This window comes from Tachypleus tridentatus, chromosome 1 (genome assembly GCF_004210375.1).
Source record: "Tachypleus tridentatus isolate NWPU-2018 chromosome 1, ASM421037v1, whole genome shotgun sequence".
NCBI classification, from domain to species: domain Eukaryota; kingdom Metazoa; phylum Arthropoda; class Merostomata; order Xiphosura; family Limulidae; genus Tachypleus; species Tachypleus tridentatus.
Window position 1 is genome coordinate 16277776 of NC_134825.1, and position 23350 is coordinate 16301125.

Here is a 23350-nt window from a genome sequence, read left to right on the forward strand (position 1 = left end):
TTCTTATGCTTACATGTTTCATTTTGCAACAGACCACTGATAAACTAGGTTTCACCCTATCGAGAAGTACTATAAACAAATAATTCCCAAAATTAAAGTACAGCCACATTCTATGCTGGTGGCATTGCTAACACTACAGTTTTCTGGTATTGCTAACAATTCAACCATCAAATTTTATTTGGTCTATTTTTTGCTTTTGCTAAGTTTCCAACCTCCACATTTGTTTTCTGGTATTCCTAACAATCTAACACTCACATTTGGTTTGGTCTGTTTTTTGGTATTGCTAATAAGCCAACTCCAAGATTAAGTTTGGTATGTTTTTGAAATTGGTAACAACCCAACTCTCACATTTAGTTTGGTCTCTTTATTGGTATTGCTAGTAACACTCACATTTAGTTTGGTCAGTTTTTTTAGTATTGCTAATAACCCTCACATTTAGTTTGGTCTGTTTTCTGGTATTGCTAATAACACTCACATTTAGTTTGGTCTGTTTCCTGGTATTGCTAATAACACTTGCATTTAGTTTGGTCTGTTTTATGGTATTGTTAATAACACACATTTAGTTTGGTCTGTTTTCTGGTATTGCTAATAACACGTATTTAGTTTGGTCTGTTTTCTGGTATTGTTAATAACACTCACATTTAGTTTGGTATGTTTCTTGGTATTACTAATAACACTCGCATTTAGTTTGGTATGTTTCTTAATATTGCTAACAATCCAACTCCACATTTGGTTTGGTCTGTTTTCTGGTATTATCAACAATACACATTTGGTTTGGTCTGTTTTCTGGTATTATCAACCATACACATTTAGTTTGGTCTGATTTCTGGTATTGTCAACCATACACATTTAGTTTGGGTCTGATTTCTGGTATTGTCAACAATACACATTTAGTTTGGGTCTGATTTCTGGTATTGTCAACAATACACATTTAGTTTGGGTCTGATTTCTGGTATTGTCAACAATACACATTTAGTTTGGTCTGTTTTCTGGTATTGTCAACAATACACATTTAGTTTGGTCTGATTTCTGGTATTGTCAACCATACACATTTAGTTTGGTCTGATTTCTGGTATTGTCAACCATACACATTTAGTTTGGTCTGATGTCTGGTATTATCAACCATACACATTTAGTTTGGTATGTTTTCTGGTATTGTCAACAATACACATTTAGTTTGATATGTTTTCTGGTTTTTTCAACCATACACATTTAGTTTGGTCTGTTTTCTGGTATTGTCAACCATACACATTTAGTTTGGTCTGATTTCTGGTATTGTCAACCATACACATTTAGTTTGGGTCTGATTTCTGGTATTGTCAACAATACACATTTGGTTTGGTCTGATTTCTGGTATTGTCAACAATACACATTTAGTTTGGTCTGATTTCTGGTATTGTCAACAATACACATTTAGTTTGGTCTGATTTCTGGTATTGTCAACCATACACATTTAGTTTGGTCTGATTTCTGGTATTGTCAACAATACACATTTAGTTTGGTCTGATTTCTGGTATTGTCAACAATACACATTTAGTTTGGTCTGATTTCTGGTATTGTCAACCATACACATTTAGTTTGGTCTGTTTTCTGGTATTGTCAACAATACACATTTAGTTTGGTCTGATTTCTGGTATTGTCAACCATACACATTTAGTTTGGTCTGATTTCTGGTATTGTCAACAATACACATTTAGTTTGGTCTGATTTCTGGTATTGTCAACAATACACATTTAGTTTGGTCTGATTTCTGGTATTGTCAACAATACACATTTAGTTTGGTCTGATTTCTGGTATTGTCAACAATACACATTTGGTTTGGTCTGATTTCTGGTATTGTCAACCATACACATTTAGTTTGGTCTGTTTTCTGGTATTGTCAACAATACACATTTAGTTTGGTCTGATTTCTGGTATTGTCAACCATACACATTTAGTTTGGTCTGATTTCTGGTATTGTCAACAATACACATTTAGTTTGGTCTGATTTCTGGTATTGTCAACAATACACATTTAGTTTGGTCTGATTTCTGGTATTGTAAACAATACACATTTGGTTTGGTCTGATTTCTGGTATTGTCAACCATACACATTTAGTTTGGTCTGATTTCTGGTATTGTCAACAATACACATTTAGTTTGGTCTGATTTCTGGTATTGTCAACAATACACATTTAGTTTGGTCTGATTTCTGGTATTGTCAACAATACACATTTAGTTTGGTCTGATTTCTGGTATTGTCAACAATACACATTTGGTTTGGTCTGTTTTCTGGTATTGTCAACAATACACATTTAGTTTGGTCTGATTTCTGGTATTGTCAACAATACACATTTAGTTTGGTCTGATTTCTGGTATTGTCAACAATACACATTTAGTTTGGTCTGATTTCTGGTATTGTCAACAATACACATTTAGTTTGGTCTGATTTCTGGTATTGTCAACAATACACATTTGGTTTGGTCTGATTTCTGGTATTGTCAACAATACACATTTAGTTTGGTCTGATTTCTGGTATTGTCAACAATACACATTTGGTTTGGTCTGATTTCTGGTATTGTCAACAATACACATTTGGTTTGGTCTGATTTCTGGTATTGTCAACAATACACATTTGGTTTGGTCTGATTTCTGGTATTGTCAACAATACACATTTAGTTTGGTCTGATTTCTGGTATTGTCAACAATACACATTTCGTTTGGTCTGTTTTCTGGTATTGTCAACAATACACATTTGGTTTGGTCTGTTTTCTGGTATTGTCAACCATACACATTTAGTTTGGGTCTGATTTCTGGTATTGTCAACAATACACATTTGGTTTGGTCTGATTTCTGGTATTGTCAACAATACACATTTAGTTTGGTCTGATTTCTGGTATTGTCAACAATACACATTTAGTTTGGTCTGATTTCTGGTATTGTCAACCATACACATTTAGTTTGGTCTGATTTCTGGTATTGTCAACAATACACATTTAGTTTGGTCTGATTTCTGGTATTGTCAACAATACACATTTAGTTTGGTCTGATTTCTGGTATTGTCAACCATACACATTTAGTTTGGTCTGTTTTCTGGTATTGTCAACAATACACATTTAGTTTGGTCTGATTTCTGGTATTGTCAACCATACACATTTAGTTTGGTCTGATTTCTGGTATTGTCAACAATACACATTTAGTTTGGTCTGATTTCTGGTATTGTCAACAATACACATTTAGTTTGGTCTGATTTCTGGTATTGTCAACAATACACATTTAGTTTGGTCTGATTTCTGGTATTGTCAACAATACACATTTGGTTTGGTCTGATTTCTGGTATTGTCAACCATACACATTTAGTTTGGTCTGTTTTCTGGTATTGTCAACAATACACATTTAGTTTGGTCTGATTTCTGGTATTGTCAACCATACACATTTAGTTTGGTCTGATTTCTGGTATTGTCAACAATACACATTTAGTTTGGTCTGATTTCTGGTATTGTCAACAATACACATTTAGTTTGGTCTGATTTCTGGTATTGTAAACAATACACATTTGGTTTGGTCTGATTTCTGGTATTGTCAACCATACACATTTAGTTTGGTCTGATTTCTGGTATTGTCAACAATACACATTTAGTTTGGTCTGATTTCTGGTATTGTCAACAATACACATTTAGTTTGGTCTGATTTCTGGTATTGTCAACAATACACATTTAGTTTGGTCTGATTTCTGGTATTGTCAACAATACACATTTGGTTTGGTCTGTTTTCTGGTATTGTCAACAATACACATTTAGTTTGGTCTGTTTTCTGGTATTGTCAACAATACACATTTAGTTTGGTCTGATTTCTGGTATTGTCAACAATACACATTTAGTTTGGTCTGATTTCTGGTATTGTCAACAATACACATTTAGTTTGGTCTGATTTCTGGTATTGTCAACAATACACATTTGGTTTGGTCTGATTTCTGGTATTGTCAACAATACACATTTAGTTTGGTCTGATTTCTGGTATTGTCAACAATACACATTTGGTTTGGTCTGATTTCTGGTATTGTCAACAATACACATTTGGTTTGGTCTGATTTCTGGTATTGTCAACAATACACATTTGGTTTGGTCTGATTTCTGGTATTGTCAACAATACACATTTAGTTTGGTCTGATTTCTGGTATTGTCAACAATACACATTTCGTTTGGTCTGTTTTCTGGTATTGTCAACAATACACATTTGGTTTGGTCTGTTTTCTGGTTTTTTTTTCTACTTGAACAATGTCATTATACCAGCTAAAGTTAAGTAAACTCAATGTTTCTAGGAAATATTATACAAAAGTTTTGTAAATTCTATATCTATAGGAAATGTCATTATATAATTTAAAGTTTAGTAGGTTCAAGTTCTATAGGAAATGTTATATTTACATTTAGTAGGTTCAAGTTCTATAAAAAATGCTAATATATTAACGTTTAGTAGATTCTAGCTCTGTAGGAAATGTTATGATATAATTTAAAGATTAGTAGATTCAAATTCTGTAGAAAATGCTAGTAAAGTTTAGTAGATTCAAGTTCTATAGGAAATACTATCATATAAGTTAAAGTTTAGTAAGCTCAAGTTTTATAGAAAATACAATTATTTAGTGTTTAGTAACTTCAAGTTCTATGGAAAATGTTATTATATAATTTAAAGTTTAGTAGGTTCAGGTTTCATATACAATGCTATTATATCAGTTAAAGTTTAGAAGATTCTAATTCTGTACAAAATACTATTATATCAGTTAAAGTTTAGAAGATTCTAATTCTGTACAAAATACTATTATATCAGTTTAAGTTTAGTAGGTTTTAATTCTATACCAAATGCTATTAATGTTAAGTAGGTTCAGGTTCTATACAAAATACTGTTATTTAAAATTTAGTAGGTTCAAGTTCTATAGAAAATGCAATTATATCAGTTTAAGTTTAGTAAGTTTTAATTCTATAGCAAATGCTATTAATGTTAATTAGGTTCAGGTTCTATACAAAATGCTGTTATTTAAATTTTAGTAGGTTCAAGTTCTATAGAAAATGCAATTATATCAGTGAAAGTTTAGTAGTTTCAAGTTTTATAGAAAATGCTATTATATCACTTAACGTTTCATATGTTCAAGTTCTATAGAAAATTATATTATGTCTGTTAAAGTGTACTAGGTTCAAGTTCTATAGAAAATGCTATTATATTATTTAAAGCTTAATAGGTTTAAGTTGTATACAAAATGCATTATATTTAAAGTTTCATAGGTTTTAGATCTATGGAAAATGCTATATTATCAGTTAATGTTTGTAGGTTCAAGTTCTATAGAAAATGCTACATTATTTAATGCTTTGTAGGTTCAGGTTCTATAGAAAATACTATAAAACTAGTTAAAATTCAGTAGGTTCAGGTTTTATATAAAGTGCTATTACATTAAAGTTTCATAGGTTCTAGTTCTATAGAAAATGCTACATGAGTTAAAATTTAGCAGGTTGAAGTTCTACAGTTAGACTTTGGTAGATTCTGGTTCTATAGAAAATGCTATTATATTATTTAAAATTAAATAGGTCCATTTCTGAAGAAAATGATTTTATATCAGTTAAAGTCTACTATGTTCAAGTTCTATATAAAATTCTATTATATCAGTTAAAGTTTAGTAGGTTCAAGTTCTATAGAAAACTTATATTATTTAAAGTTTAGTAAGTACCACTTCTATAGAAAATATTATATGGTTTAAAGTTTAGTAAGTTCAAGTTATTTAGTAAATGTTATTATTCCGAAGTTTAACACATGCTAGACATACAGGAAATTTTTTATCCCCTCTTAAAGTTTAGTGATGTAGTGATTTGATTGAGTTTGTTGTTATATTATAGTTTTAAAATGCGTTTGTTACTTTATTGTATAATATTTTTGAAAACTGATTTATTGACATAATTAGAACTTTAATTAATTTATGAAATGTCTTTTTTATATTCTCTCACCCGTTTATTTAAAAATAATGTTTAGAGAAGGTACCAGCTGTCAAGTGAAAATGTGAAGTTAAAAAATAACTGTCTAGCATGACATGCTGTGCAAAAGAATTTAACTTTAGAATTTTTTCTTGAAATCTCTCGTATGTTAGAGTAACTGTTAACAAACACCAGTGGCACTGATTATAATGATCGTGATTTTATGTGGTATAGAAAAAATGTGTTTTCTTCTACTTGAAACAATGTGAGAAACAGATAAACTGGCAAGAAAATAGTACGTTTTTGACTGTGTCTAATTGTTTGACCTTGGCCTTTGATTCGTAAACAATGTGTTGTTTTCTATATCGTCTTAGTGTTCTCACTTAAAAACAACGTGAAGTAAGAACTAGGGTCAATGAAACGTTTTTAAAGGTCAAAATTATTAACAATTCTACAATGTCAAACTGCGGACGTTGTCAGCATCTTTACTTTAGGCGAACATTGAAAGGAATATTTATACCAGTAAAATGACAAAATAAACTTTTCTTATTTGAATAAATTACAAATTGTTTTACGTATAAAATACTACATACAAAAAAAGTATTTAAAGTATTGTACCATACAATAAGTGGATCTCAAATTTTTGTCTTTAAAAGTACCTTGTTTATATTTCGTACGGTAAGTGAATCTCAAATAAAGGTATTAAAAATATCTTTCTTAGATCCCCTATGGTAGGTGGCTCTCGAACAAGGATATAAAATTATCTTTTTTAGATTTCATACGGTAAGTGAATCTCAAATAAAGATTAAAATAATTGTTTTGATCCCGTACGGTAAGTGAATCTCAAATGATGGTATTAATAATATTTTGTTGAGATCCTACATGGTGAGTGGGTCTCAAACGATGGCATTAGAAATATCTCGATGAGATACAATACGGTGAGTGGATTTCAAGCGCGGTATTAAAGATATCCTGTTGAGATCCCATACGGTGAGTGGATCTCAAATGAAGATGTTTAACAATTATTTTTTAAAGTTCATTATGGTATTTAAATAAATATAAATAACACGTGGTGAGTGGATCTCGAACTAAGTTAAAATTTATTTTTGTCATATCAAACGTGGCACGGCATGGCCATGTGGTTAAGGCACTCGACTTGTAATCTGAAGGTCGCGGGTTCGAATCCCTGTCACACCAAACATACTCGTCCTCTCACCCGTGAGAGCGTTATACATGACGGTCATTCCCATTATTCGTTGGTAAAAGGCGGTGGGCGATGATGACTAACTGCCTTCCCTCTTGTCTTACACTGCTAAGTTAGGGTGGGCTAGCGCAGATAATCCTCGAGTAGCTTTGCATGAAATTCAAAACAAACCAAACAATATCAAACCTAGTAGATACAAGTTGCTTACTGGCAAAACATTAATTAATATTTTAACCCAATTACAAGTTCCGTCCGAAAAAGTGACGTCCAACTGCAGAAGCAATACTCCTATGGATACCTGTACGTGGTGAGGGGACCTCCCAATGAAGATTCTGTATTTTCAGTTTACCTCCTCTGGAATCTGAATACACACTTATGTGTCTTCCATGCTAGCGAGCCGTGGTGGTTCAGGGTTCCAACCCTAACTCACCACTTTGGCCTTAAATTCTTGGAGACAGTAGATTCTGGAGTGACTCCCCCAGGGTCAATCGACTGGTCCTCTGGAGCTAGGGTCAACTGAGTACTAGTACTGGGTGTTCTCAACAGGTTTGTACACTTTGTATCTGATGCTGGTATTTGGGTATGGTACTGGGTGTTCTCAACAGGTGTACACTTTGTGTCTGATGCTGGTATTTGGATATAGTACTGGGTGTTCTCAACAGATGTTGTACACTTTGTGTCTGATGCTGGTATTTGGGTATAGTTTCCATGAAACCCTGCCATTGTTGCCAAGCTTTCTGATGTGTAGCACGTTCCCTCGTGGAGCTGTATAGTGAGTGGGGTTAGTGGACACCGAACTTTTTCCATGGCTTCTCACCCACTCAGAAGCTAAGGTTAAACAACCCTTGATTGGTAAGCAACCATGCTTTGAGAACTCTAATACTAAGTTTCAAGCTACAATTGATAACGTGTCGTGATTCCTCATTTTACACTCACTATCTGAAAAGTCACTTGGACAGATGTCGTCATTTTGTTGCGCTCAACTCGCAATTTGAAGTCGCGGGTTCGAATCCCCGTGATACTAAAATGATCGCCCTTTCAGCCGTAGTAGCGTTATAATATGACAGCCTATCCCACTATTCGTTAATAAAAGCGTTGTCCACGAGTTGGCAGTGGGTGATGATAACTAGCTGTCTTCCTTCTAATCTTACATTGTTGAATTAGGGATGGCTAGCGCAGATAGTCCTCGTGTAGCTTTGCGCGAAATTTGAAATAAACCAAACCAAAATGGATTGGGAGGGCTGGATGGCTCTCCCAAATCTATACCATGATTGAGATCTAGAGACGTTCTTGTTAAAATATCAAAACCAGAACACACTGAACTCTTCTTGAAATTCAAGAGTTTTTGGGGTTTGCCTATTCAGGTTACTCCCCATTCTACCCTGAATACATCTCGAGAAATTATTGCTGAGAGGGATATTCTTAACATCCCTGAGTCAGAGAGTCTCACCAGTCTCTTCAGTCAATGAGATTCGGCCATGCCATCTATCTCTATTCACAAAGATAGAGTACTTTGGCTTACCCATATTCTTATTTTTACGTTCCCCTCTCCACGTCCCCTTGCATCTGTGAAGGTGGATTACTTGCATTGTAATGTTCGACCCTACATCCCTCACCCTCTTCGTTGTTTCTAGTGCAAGTTGTTTGGTCACTCTAAGACCTCTTGTCGTGGCTTTTTGTGCTGGTAAAGCCCATGAGATATATTTATGTAATCAGGATACTCTGCACTAATTGTGATGACTCCAACCGTACTTATTCCCGTTGTTGACCCAAGAGGATCAAGGGAAAGGAGTTACAGCACTTGAGGACTGTTAACAAAATATTTCATCCTAAGGCATGGAAACTTTTGTTTTCCACGATGTCAAAGGTGTGTGCTGCTACCTTCTGCTCTACCATCTGTGGTGGGTGTGGAGATTGACATTTCTATGTCTCTTGAAGAGTCGTTTTCATCTTCAGTTTGTTGCCCTTTTAAAAAGAGAGTTAAGAGGTCCATATCAACTGTCTCTTTTCCTACCTCTGTTTCTGTTGGCTGCTAGGATACGGCCGCACCTACAGTCACTAGACTCGCCATCTTCTGACAGAAATCTGCTCACTCGACTTCAGGTAGATTCCACGGACATCAATAGACCTTTGTCTTCTAAAGAACTACCCTGCTTCATCCTTTACTAAATAAAAATGGCCACGCTGGTACAATGAAACTGTTGGGGTTTATGTTCAAACTTGGATGATATAAAGGTCCTGATTGGTTCATACCATTCAGTTTGTCTCGCCTTACAGGAAGCTTCCTTACATCCTGCCGATGCCGACATGCATAGGCAGTATTCCATTTGTAGGAAAGATGGATTGTCTAATGGTCAAGCAAATGATGGTATGGCATTGTTGGTTGCCCAACATGTGCCATCCACGTTTGTGCCACTAGTCATTCCATTTGATTCTCTCTCTCTGAGTTGTACCATCACTTTGTTCCATCTGCCTCTCTAGGAGAGACAATCAACTAGACTTTGATGTTCCTTTCGATCCGATGCCATCTCTCATTCTCCTCTTTGGTAATTTTAATGAACATAGTCCCTTCAGTGGTCTTTCTGTGTAATTTCTCTCTACTCAATTATGGTTCTTTTACTCATTTCATGTACCCAGTCAGATTTTTACTGCTGTAGATCTATCTGTCTACTCACTTTATTCTTATTTTTCGTGGAGTATGGAGACTGATCAGCGTGACACTGATAATTTTCCCATCATTTGGCGGGAAAATTGCTCCTGGTCAATGCCACCTGACCAAACCAACTGGCTTTCTTTCACCACTCTCTTGGAACTTGATCCTGCCATCTATTGACGATTGTATGGGAGCAGTGGCTGAATGTATAGTCCAGATAGTTCCTCGTTCTATTCCTGTGACCTCCACACGTTTTGCACGGTATCCTCGTCCATGGTGAAGTTCTTCCTGCCAAGAGGCTCATAAGGCTAAAAATGGGCTTAGGATATCTTCAGAGGGTACTCCACTCTTACTAACTACATCTTTTATCAGTAGGCATGTGGCCATGCTTGGCATGTCAGGTGTCAAATTTGGAATGAATCATGGATTAAGTTCACAACTAACATCGTTACATCCACCATATCCAAAGCTGTGTGGGGCAAGATTTGAAGGGTCAGTGGGTCCTAAAACTTCCAATCAATTTTAATATTGCTTTCCAATGACTGGGAAGTTGACTTTGCCTTCGACACAGCTAACATCCTTGGGGAAAGTTTTTCTTATATTTTCAGCTCTTCTACCTCCACCCCAACCTTCTTGATCATCAAGACTCGGGCCGAGAAATTGCCACTTTCACTTTGGGACATGGATCTCTATTATTACAATTGCTCATTCATCATGGTGGAACTGAAGATTGATTTTTATTCTTCAGAAGTATATCGACCCGACATATTCATTACAAAATGCTGCACCATTTATCTGCTGCCTCTCTTTCTATTCTTCTGAATGTTTTCAACCAGATGTGGCAGGAGGATGTGTTTCCTGATGCTTGGTTCCAGGCTACTATACTACCCTTTTCTAAGCCTGGGAAGGATCCCAAGATTCCACCAAACTATCGATTTTATTGCTTTGATAAGCTGCCTGTGTAAAGTCTTGGAGAGGATAGCCAGTGCTCATCCCATATGATTATAAGAATCATTCGACTTTCTCTTACTCACCCAATATGTTTTCTGACGACAGCACTCTACCATGTGCTACCTGATTCGACTTGAAACGTCAATCAGGGAAGCCTTTCTCAAGAGAGAACATCTATTTTCTGTCTTCTTCGATCTGAGAAGGTTTATGACAAGACGTGGAAGTCCGAAATTTTACGTGACCTCCACTCATATTGGCCATTTGCCTCTTGTTTTTTTAGAATTTTTACTCAACTGGCTATTCCAGGTCTGTGTGCATTCTACACTTTCTCAATCATTCCCACAGGAATTTGGAGTCCCTCAGGGTTCTGTCTTGAGTGTCACACTTTTCAATATTAAGTTCAGTGCCGTCACTCATCAGCTTTTTCCAACTATTGCAAACTGTTTCTACGTTGATGAATTCCACGTTTCGTGGTGATTGTCGAACATGAAGTTTATAGAGTGACAACTTCAGACTGACTTCAATTATCTCGTGCATTGGACAATTGCAGTTTTTCTTTTTCTTCTTAGAAAACCATTTGCATGCACTTTTACTTGGTGATGATGTTCTTCCCATGGTGTCAAAAATGAAGTTCTTTGGGCTTGTTTCTGACTGCAAGCTAACTTGTATTCTACACATCAACCATCTTTGTGTTAGGTGTACAGGGAACACCTCATGGGGAGCAGATCGATGTTCTATGCTAAAGATCTATCATGCCCTCCTAAGATCAAAACTCAATTATAGGACTTTGGTCTTCAGTTCAACCAGGCCTTTAGCACATAAAATACTGAACCTCATTCACCATTAGGGGCTCTGGACTGGGGCATTCCACACTCTGCAAGTCCAGAGTTTGTACTTTGAGTCTCATGAACCACTTCTCTATCTTCAAAGTTTTCAACTCTCCCTGCAGAATGCTGTTAAACTACAGTCCTTGCCACAGCGCCCTAGGATTGTGTTCTCTTTCCTTGGTAGGGTGTTCTATTCCATAAAAGACAGCCCATTATTTCACCTCATGGCCTCCGTATCTGGGCACACATGACTGTCTTGGGTTTGACACTTACAATGTTTCTGAGTTTAGTGTTTGGCCCATTCTTCCGTGGTATGTTACCATTCCCACGTACCCAATTAGAATGGAGTTCGAAGTTATGTGCTTCTGTTGCCATAGTTTGTCATAGCTTGATGGTCACTCACACTCTCTTTACAGTTTGTGTTCACTGCAGAGTTGTATACCATCTCTCTTGTTCTGGACAACGTAGCAGCCAACCAGCACTTTCTAACGGCCCTGGAGTCGCTTCATGTCACTTCTCACCCTGTTCTCCTTGACATTTTGAACAGCCTGGCTCAATTTTATTTAGCATCTGTTCGTATCTGGTTTTTTGTCTCTTCTGGTAGGCCTGTTCTGTACATGGACTACGGTCCTGTGACCAAGGCTCGGCTTGAGGTGAAGAACATTCCAGCAAGCTTTACCAAATCAAACATACTATTGCTCCTTGGCCGTCTTGTTTCTACAGGGACAGTAAGTATTGACAAGTATTCTTTTCCTTGTTTTTTATGTTTCTGTAACTTTAAATGTTTTGTTGAAAATCATTAATGTGTTTAAAAAAGAAGTATGTATCAGAAAATTACAAACATTTTGTTACATAAAACACGTGGAAACAACAGCGGAAAGAAAAAATAATACTAAAGCAAAAACACGAGTTAAACCATTGAAATCTGAAACAGTTTGGGCGTTTACATGTAAGCTATTGTTATATAAAATCAACGGGAAATTTAGATGCAGAGCTTAGCTTGTAGTTGTTTGTAACTAAACAGAAAGCTACACAGTTGGCTATCAGTGGTCTGTACGCCACGGGTATTGAAACCCGATTTATAGCGTTGTTCTTCCGAAAGCATAATACCCATCTTTAATATCTAGAGAACAAAGGTGTATTCTACTTAAAGCTTACACTGTAAGAATTTTACAATTTGGTGAACGATTTCCTTTGTATTTACTAAGTGTTATCTGTACGCCTGAAAGGTAAGACTAAGATTTACCTGCTACTTTATTATATATAACACATACTACTTATATTGTAAACACCTGTTTCCGTTACTAAAATCTCAGACCCTGGTGAATCTACTAATTGTTCTCAATGGCTTTTCAACCTTACGATGTAATATCTATATAACTAAAACTTCGGACCTACTATTATGACATCAGATCTTTGTTATCTTGCGAAGTGACAACTGAAGCAACAAAGGCTCAGACAATGTTAATCAGCATTTTGTTATCAATAATCAATATCCTTAATATATTGTAAAAGCTCACACTATTGTAAACATACTTTCTTGTTATCAGAATCTTTATTATACTTTAAAACCACCTGTACAATTAGAAGTTCAGACCATGGTGTGTATATATATATATATTTTCTCTTGTTAACAACATCTATACAAAGGGAAGTAATTGCTTTTGTTTGTGTACATACTATTTTTATACCATTATTATGTAGTAAAGAAATATCTCTAGTAATAAAAATTTGCCGCTTGTTATCAGTTATTCGCGTTATCTTATAATGCGACATCTGCATATCCAAAAATTCACACCGAAATGTTGTTATAGCATCATTTTTACTGCCAACATCTTACATCCTAGTGAACCTACTTTTCTCTTATTAACTGACGAAATGACATTAGTAATGTGAAAGTTGAGACCGTGGTGAATATATCTTGTTATCAGTATCGTTATATTTTGAAACGACATTAGTAAATAAAAGATATGCTTATTACCTTCGTATACACAACCTTATCATCGTATGAAGTGATGTTTCTACCACAAAGACCTGAGAATCTGAAAAACAAACCTACGAGATTATTATCAATACTGTTATTATCTTGTAAAGTGATACTTTGACAACTGTCCCCCGCTAGTACAGCGGTAAGTCTACAGGCTTACAAAGCTAAAATCAGGGGTTCTATTCCCCTCGGTGGGCTCAGCAGGTAGTCTTATGTGGCTTTGCTATAAGAAAAAACGCACAAACACACGTCTCTACAACTGAAAGATGAATCTTTCTTGAACGTAATACCTCGTTATGAATATTTTATTGTTACGGTACAGTTTTCAGCCATTTATAAATAATAACTGTTTGCTGTACTATTAGCAACGTTTATAAAGTTTTGAGATGATATAAAATGTGTTGCAGAAGGCGACTCCTTGTTTTAAAAACATACATTATCATCTGGGCAGTTGGCAACAGGCCTTACCCCAGTTCTCTGTTGGCGATACTGAATCACGTGTCAATAACTGATTACCTGCTTTAAACTTCATTAATAGTGTTGTTTTAAACTTGTTATCTTAAGACAGGTCCACAGTCACGGGTAAGACTGGCTCTTCTGGATTCTTCGTCGGTGGTAGAGCTGTGAGTGTAATAGATGGAATCGAAGTGTTTCCTAGGTTACTTTGTGACGTCTTTATTGTCTCGTCCAGTAACAAGTAGCCAGTTTCTAATAAAGTCAGTGATTCTGTTGCCAAAATCACTGAAGACTGTGTTAATCCTGATTGGTAAGAGTCTGTTGTAGTAGTAGTCACACCTTCTAGGGTCCGCTGACCTCGGAACTGCAGATTAAAATAGTGAGATGACCTCCAACAGTCCACTGCGTCACGTCTATCACACACGAGGAACTTCTGGTTGAACGCCAAGTCCGGATGACAACAGAAAACGTGGTCAACAACGCCACCTTTGTAATCAGGAGCACAGAAGTGAAACACGTGACATGAACTCTCAATGTCTGCGTAGTAGCCTCCAACTCTTCTGGTGCTACAGGAAAACTGTAATGGTGGTAGTTTGACAAAAAGTTCATGGTCGGCACAAGCCAGCATATAGGTATGCTCGCTTAACTGAAACATCATACATGGCAGTGGTTAAAGGATTCCATCAGAAACACAACAAGTAATGAAGTATACACAAACAACATTACAAAATGAAACAACGAATGCGAGTTAACACCAGATTTTACCATATAGCCACTGTCATCTTCAAATCACCTTTACTTATTACCTTTTAAAGGAAAGGTGAAAACTGTGAATTATCCTAACTATCATGGACAACAGTATTGCACAAATCCAGAAAAAAAAAGTGGTTAGTGAAGTTTTTGGAATATTATTATTCTATCTTCACCTATTAATTAAAAACACAAGAAATCAATATAGTAAAGAAAGTTTATATTTGAAATGTTGCTGAGAGATATAACAGCTGGTATTTCCATCGACTTGAACAACTCACACACCCAGTCAAACAAATAGTAATAAAACTGAGCTGTTCACACACACAATCAAATCGCTATCATAAACTTGAGTAATTCATATACCTCCAGCCGAACCACTAATAATAAAACTTGACTATTCACACGCAGCAAACCAAACAAACTACTAACAATAAAACTGAGCTATTAACACAACCAGCCAAGCCACTAACCATAAAACTATTTGACTTTCGTAAAGACATGAAATTACGCACGAAGCAAACTCATAATTAAACAGAATATTCTGAATTTTACTGGTCGTTCTTCTTCTGAGAAGTCAACTTGTTCAACGGGGTGTTCGGAAAGTCACTGTACACTTATATATTTATTAACATACAAAACTGCACAGTGACTTTCCGAACACCCTGTAGTTCACTTCGTATGACAGTTCTGTGCATGTTTTATAAATATTGTAATATGTCCGATGTAAGTTTTCAACCGTTCAACGATTTATTGTACTTTCAATCTTAAACAAAGAACTACCGATAGTGGAATGAAAACATTCATTAAACCTATGTTTGTCTAGTATTGTTGTTCTACATTCTAACAAGAATCCAATCTGTTATCCTGCCCTTTACTTTGCTTTAAAAATATTTACTTTAAAGCCATGTATGTGTTGTACACGTTTACCTGATGAATTAAACTATCTCAGATTGAAACCTGTGAATGACGCTGATGTTATCTCTTACCTGGTGTGTTGAACAGACAAGCCATAGCGATACCCACGTTCCTAAAAACATAAAGATATAGTTTCAGCGAGAAGTTTTTACACAGCTTTATTATGATAAAAGAGAAAACTAATCGCATGATATATATATATCAACTCAACACCAAACTAAATGTACCAGCTTCAATAATCAGTGACTGAAACCGAGTATTATGAATTTGTGACCTGGCATAGCCAAGCGTGTTAAGGCGTGCGACTCGTAATCTGAGGGTCGCGGGTTCGCATCCCCGTCGCGCAAAATATGCTCGCCCTTTCAGCCGTGGGGGCGTTATAACATTACGGTCAATCCCACTATTTGTTGGTAAAAGAGTAGCCCAAGAGTTGGCGGTGGGTGGTGATGACTAGCTGCCTTCCCTCTGGTCTTACACTGCTAATTTAGGGACGGCTAGCGCAGATAGCCCTCGAGTAGCTTTGTGCGAAATTCAAAAACAAACAAACATTATTAATTTGTGAGCAAAACTAAAATTAATTTGGTGGTGAATATAGAATAATCTTACTTATAGTGATTGTATTGAATCATCGGTTGGGATCCATCGCTGTTAAAGCTAGTTCCAGCCATAATTAATATCTTGTGAGATCCTGCCACATAAGTTTGGTTTGTTTGTTTTGAATTTCGCGCAAAGTTACACGAAGGCTATCTGCGCTAGCCGTCCCTAATTTTGCAATGTAAGACTAGAGGGAGGGTAGCTAGTCATCACCACCTACCGCCAATTCTTGGGCTACTACTTTGCCAATTATAGTGGTATTAACCGTCATATTATAACGCCCCCACGGCTGAAATGGCGAGCATGTTTGGTGTGATAGGGATTCGAACCCGCGACCCTCGGATTACGAGTCGAGTGTCTTAACCATCTGGCCATGCCAGGCCCCCTGCTACATAAGGAGATTTATGTTTGTCCTAAATCTATAATAATTTAAATATTATTTATGTTGAAACATTTTGTTAATTAATGAAGTAATCTTTACTTGTAAGACACCTGAAAATTAGTTGTACTACAACGAGATGAGAATAATGGATGTACGTGTGTTGTTTGTTTGGCAACAAACATGCAGTATTGGTATATATCAAAATAAATCACCCAGAGAAAAAGAGCTTCATCACGCAGAGACTATTACCGTAAATGGAATTCAAACTGAATAATTCATATCGAAACCGGATACAAAATAGGACCAGGCTTCTGAAAACACTCTACATGTTGTCTTCATCTCTGGAACCTATTTGTCCTTGAGCCGTCCAGGAATTAAACTTGTACTTTTACAAGCAGAAGTGCGTTGCGATTTAGTTGATACAAACCACAGTAGTGTTCAAGGTTCTGACTGATCAAATATTTCTTTCAAAGACAAACAAGAATCCGTAAAGTCACTGTAGAAATGATTCATTGATCAACGTCTTTCAATCTCGCTAGTGCCCAGACGGTCACCGTGACAGTTTTATTGATAAATACTTTTTTTTTCAAACATCCCAGAGTTTAGCCAGCTTTTTCTACTGGTTTTATCACTCTCAGAACTGCTAGTATAAAACTACAAGAAATGTGAAGCTCTTACTAGCCGGTTCACAGGTGCTGCACCTGAGAAAAGTAAATCACCAACTTTCCATTGTTACACACAAATCATAATAATTCTGTGACAACAACGTCGATTGTTATAAATCATCCATTAGAACAAAATAATAATTTTCATAATTTATAAGAGTTGCGATGTAAGTACATGTTAAAAAAAAAGTTATTTTGGTATCGGAATTAATAATTACACTAACGAAACAACTAAACACTCTTATAAATTATAGTTACCAAGAAACGAATACGTTCCCGACATGGACTTCGTCTGTTGTCTTTAATTCTTTGGAAACCTAATACATAAAAAAAGAAAGAAAAGCCATAATTAAAATTTTGCCATCTGAGGTCAAGAAACAGCTTGGGGAAAAATCTCACAATTTCATAGAGGAGAGTCCATCTCCATCTAAACCAAACTCTTAAGTTCCATAAGTTCCGTCAAAATAAAACTAAAATTCAGAAATTAGTTTCACGAATTCTATTTAAATAAAACTAGACTTCACGCACCTCTACTTAAAAAAAATGGAAATTTAAAAACCTGAAGTTAGCTGACTTCCACTTAAGTAAAAATGAAGTTCGGAATTCCGCCTAAATGAAATTAGGCTGAAGCAAAACTGAGATTCAAGGTTTATAGTTAAATAAAATCTAGATCAACGAATTGTCACTTAAATAAAAGTAAATTTAGGACGTCCATTAAATAAAACTAAAATTGTTAAGGAGTATTTAAGATTTTAAAAAATACAGAAACAAGTTAGTTTAAAGTGAAAATGCAATCGCCAAATAAATGAATAAATAAACAAGCTTAAGGTCTGAGAAATAGCGTTGAAATTATTTCTTCAAAATATATATTGCTATTTTGACTTTCCTAAATATTACAGCTTTTAGATTTGGAATTAAGACAGGCATTTATAACTTGAAGAAATAATGCCAACGCTATGTATCAAATGGTAAGGTTGTTTGCTCATTCTATGCGAATGAATTTTCATTTTAAACTACCCATCTTGTTTATTTATATTTTGTGAAGATCCATATGTCCCCTTTTGAAATTAACAATTCTAATAAGTTTATTTCTTCATTTTTATGTCCATCATTGTATAATAGCAATTCTGTCCTATTGTAAACTGTATAATAGCAATACTGTCCTATTATAAACTGTATAATAGCAATTCTGTCCTATTGTAAACTGTATAATAGCAATACTGTCTTATTATAAACTGTATAATAGCAATACTGTCCTATTGTAAACTGTATAATAGCAATACTGCCCTATTTTAATCAGTTCAATTCAATGAAATATGTACTTGGTGAATGAAGTTCACTTGAGAAACAACAACAACGTTTGTATTGGTTTCATGAAGATTGGATGGTTATTGCACCGGACAGCAAGATTGTTTTGAGAAATATACCAGCAACTTTCATACTTTGACCTTTAATCCGTATAGAATATTCAACATTATCTAATGTGTCAACCTGCCAAGATTGTTTGAGACTGACAGAATAGGTTTGGAGTAATTAACCAATGGGCTTTACAAAATGGATAGAGGGTTGAGTTTAATTTTGAATATTGAAAACATTTCCAATACTTCGTAGTTCGTCGCGCCAAACATGATCGCCCTTTCAGCCGCGGTGGCGTTATATGTTACGATCAATCCCACTATTCGTTGATAAAAGAGTAGCCCAAGAGTTGGCGGTGGGTGGTGATGACTAGCTGCCTTCCCTCTAGTCTTACACTGCTAAATTATGGACGGCTAGCACAGATAGCCCTCGAGTAGCTTTGTGCGAATTTCAAAAACAAACAAAAACAAATGTTCGTAGTTTTTACATACAAATATTAGTTGAGATTGGCCTAATAAGCTCAGAGGAGTTAGGGTATAAACAAAAACAGATATCGTCTTTATGTATGAATGTAAGTATCCCTGAGTTAATGCATAATTGTATTCATATTTTTCCGAATAATGAAATAACTTGTTGTAAATATAACAATAAATATATAAAAAAGTATAATAATAGTAATAAATTAACATAAAATCAGAACTCGACTTGGAGAATGAAAGGTTTCTACAGGGTGGCCCGTAAGTCCCTACCCATCCATATGTTATTATGTTATATTCAATTACGCATGTATTATACATTTGTTTCTTTTTTTCAGAGAAATATGGTCGATGTAAGCCCATTTACACTTGAAGAGCGTATTGTGACAAGCACGTGGGTACATGAGCGTAAGAATACATGTGATAACTCTCTTTGGGGATACATAAAGGACATTGTGTCTAAACAACGTTATAATACTAATGATGAGTTGAAGGCAGCCGTTACCGCGGCATTTGGAACAAAAAACCCTGCTATGTTGAGGAAAGTGACTCACAGAACATGGCGTCGCATAATATTATGAAGTGAGAATGAGGGACAGCACACAGATACACTGGATACATAAGATACGTGGATGGGCTGAGACTTACGGGCCACCTTGTACATTATAGTCTCGCGCTATAGCCACTGTAATATCCAGTCTTGGTTAACAAATTTTAACTAATAATTCACATTACAAATGTAATCTTTGGTGTTGCTGTGTTTTTTCATGATTTTATTCTAGAGCTAAGGAGTTAATAACTGAAAAAAGTTTTACAAATCCCTACTCGACTGAGATTTGAATATGAGACTTTCGCAACGACCCTATTCGAACGTTGTCAACAGAGAGTGGAGCGTTACGAACAGAGTAGCTTCAGATTGCATAGACTAGCCACTTACTGAGAAATTAAAACCATTAATAAGTATACTTTCAAAACATCAGTAAGAATGATGCAAACATAAATTACAAATGACTCAGGTTATAAATAAGTATCAATATCATCTCAAAGTTCATAACCTTTATATTTAAATAATGAAAAACACACGAACCTTTTTTTTTTTTTTACTTTTCATTTTATTCTCCATATTATGATTGTATAATAAATAAAACCAATACTATCTCACGCGCATCAGAAATTTAATTACATCATAAACCTAAAAATTACGGTTTAGATACTGAAAGAAGACAAAGTAGCCAAATCCAATAGGTTTGTGATAAAAACTTTCAAAAAAGTTTAAACCTAACAATTAATGTCATTAGTTAAGACTAATAGCAATATGTTTTAGAGAAAGAAACAAAAAGAATGTTTATTTAAAAAATAATAATAAAACTGAAAACTTCAATTACAGTCGTTCTAACTTGGATGTTTTTCAAAAATTCAAGAACTTCAAAACTTCTTTTATTTATATTAGATGGTAGTACGGAACATCTTATTCAGTGAACATATATGTATAAATGGTATTGACAATTCTAGAAATTTTAATTAAAAACATTATGCACTTAATTATAGAGACTACACTGAAACACACGCAGCACCTACAAACCGTTACGTGTCGCACGTGAGTTAGGCTACTGTGACTACATCAGCGTACGCCAACATTCTAAAAGAAATGATACTTCAGCCTCTTTCAAAAACTCAATAAAATTACCAGATGGGCGGGAGGTAAGGGAAGACGATGGCAATACTGAGACAGGCCACAGGTGCTTAAAACTCCGATCTCAAAACACAGGAAATTGTTAATATTGCACGCCTTACTTGTTATAAATAAATCAGTTTCGTATCTAAAAACTTCCCATTAACAGCACAGAAAGCACAATTACTGATAATTTTTTAAAACATTAAAAGTTGTTCTCAGAGGATATTTAAAAAGATTAATAGTGAAAAAGAAAAGGCATGAAAACTGTTATCAGTAATAAAATCTAGAAGATTCACTGTGACCGGAATGAGAGCAGAAAATTAATCTCTAAAACTGATTAGATTTTAACATTGGATATTAACAGGGTGAATACTTCTTAAACACAAAACTTAAGCATGAACAAGACACTAGGTTAACGTAGTGTATGTATACATGAACAACAAAGTAGGCTAATGTAGCCTACACATTTACACATGAACACGAAACTAGGATAACGTAGCATATTTACACGTGAACAATAAAGTAGGCTAATGTAGCATATTTATACATGAACCACAAACTAGGATAATGTAGTATATTTACACATGAACAACAAAATAGGCTAAAGTAGTGTATTTATACATGAACAATTAATGCGGATGACGTAATGTTATAATAAATGAATAACCAGCACTTGATCATTTGTTTAAAATTAAGCACAAAGTTACACAATGAGTTGTGTGTGCTCTGCCACCACGGGTGTCGAAACCAGGTTTCTAGCACAGATAAAGTATAACTACAAATGAAGAATTAGCACGGATAGTGTAACAGAACTTTACGTTAACAATTAACGTAATTCATCATATATGGATGTTTAATACTGATAGTACTGAGAGTTATGCTTAATATACTGACAACAGTATACATCTCGTACCTCCAGCAATACTTATTGACTATTCTTCGATTTAAGATATTAAGACGAGTGGTTGGTTTATACATTAGAATATGTGACTTAAGGTTTAAGCCACTACAATATGTGGTTTAAGGTCTAGGACAATATAATATATGGTTTATGACAATATATCTGTCTTAAAGTTTAGAGTTTATTACATTATAATATTTAGTTTAATGTTTAGGATAATATTTTTACTTAAGAGCACTTTGAAAAGTCATACAGAACATTTAGTAACCATATATATAGACAATAACATTATTAAACTATTAATACATGGTGAACACTTTCAGTTGTTACAGAACATTTAGTAACCAAGTACAGGTTATAACAACATTAAAACATTATTACACGGTGAACACTTTCAGTTGTCACAGAATATTTAGTAACCATAAATATGACAGAATCAAACTAAGGGTCATAACTTTGTCTGTTTTTTTTTTTTTTAATATTATTTTATATTAAAGCAACTTGTAACTTATTTCGTAGAATTCTTTATAAACACATGCCTATATGTGATATGCTAATTTCACCCTTGGGCAATATTTTCATATCATGTCCTTTAGTTACAACTAATAAGGAAACTCGCATGATTTTACTAAATAAATAAAAACGTAATACAACTGTAATGTAAAAAGTTATGACCTAATATATGATATTACTCTACTGCATCCTAAAAACACGGGAAGCAATGAAAGACTTACGTCTTACCTGTCTGACGTGATGATTTGGTATGGAACTCAACGCATCTTAATCTTACAGTAGTAACCAAACCTATGTTTATTAAGCCTAACAGGACTGGGTTTAACGGCCTTCAACGCAAGGAGTTGTTGAAGGTCGACTTAACAGTAGAGAACGTGCCTACTTGTTACCCCTCCGTCCCCTGCAGACTCAAATTTACTGCCTTGTAATAAATGAAACGCTATGAGGCGTGCTTTCCCTACACCTATGTTCACCTGTCTAACATTGGGCGGTCAAAGTAAACATATCCTCCCATAACTGTGTAAGACACATCAAATTACTGTTTCTTTCTAAAATTTCAATTATTATCGGACAATTGATTAAAAGAAAAGGATTATAGGTCATCACATTTTAGTCTTAACACCACTGTTTGTTTTTTAATAATTAAAATTTTCTAATAAAAATTACCTATTCTATACGCTAAAGCTACTGAAACCAGTACTATAATAACAAATCACAAAGAAATAGTTAATTGCAAGTATCAATATACAACTCAAATAAAACCTATGATAAGTAATTCTGTTTTCATAAATTGTGTACTTCACCTATGATTCATTACTTGTGCTCCATCTATGCACGATAGTTAGAACCTATTGTTTCATCACTTGAGTGTGTAACGGATTTGCTGTTATGTATTTATTTTAATACCTACGTTTGTTTCAATACAGTTTTTTACGCATGTGACGTATATTGTTGGATGTGTATTGCACAAATCGCGCCTGCTCCATAAATTCCTAAAAGATTCTCGAGAGAAATATCAACCCTGTGTGTTTTACGAAAATACTAGCGTGTCTTCTAACACTGTTGAACGTTTGAGAATCTCGCGTGATTGGTATATAAAAGCAAGTC

General features: G+C 34.9%; 1 protein-coding gene across 2 annotated transcripts; it reads right to left on the reverse strand.

Annotated features, from left to right (window-relative positions):
- Positions 1–13811: 13811 nt before the first annotated feature.
- Positions 13812–22658, reverse strand: LOC143243787 (uncharacterized). 2 transcript variants are annotated; one of them, XM_076487450.1, is made up of 4 exons: positions 22472–22658; positions 17581–17639; positions 15753–15793; positions 13812–14659 (listed from the first exon to the last, which is right to left on the reverse strand). In XM_076487450.1, exons 2-4 carry the CDS (start codon positions 17603–17605, stop codon positions 14117–14119), a joined length of 609 nt encoding a protein of 202 aa, XP_076343565.1. In that variant the 5' UTR covers positions 17606–17639; positions 22472–22658; the 3' UTR covers positions 13812–14116. The 2 variants fall into 2 exon arrangements, with proteins under 2 accessions (XP_076343565.1, XP_076343573.1); XM_076487458.1 differs by having other exon boundaries at positions 22465–22658.
- Between the last annotated feature and the right edge of the window lie 692 nt (positions 22659–23350).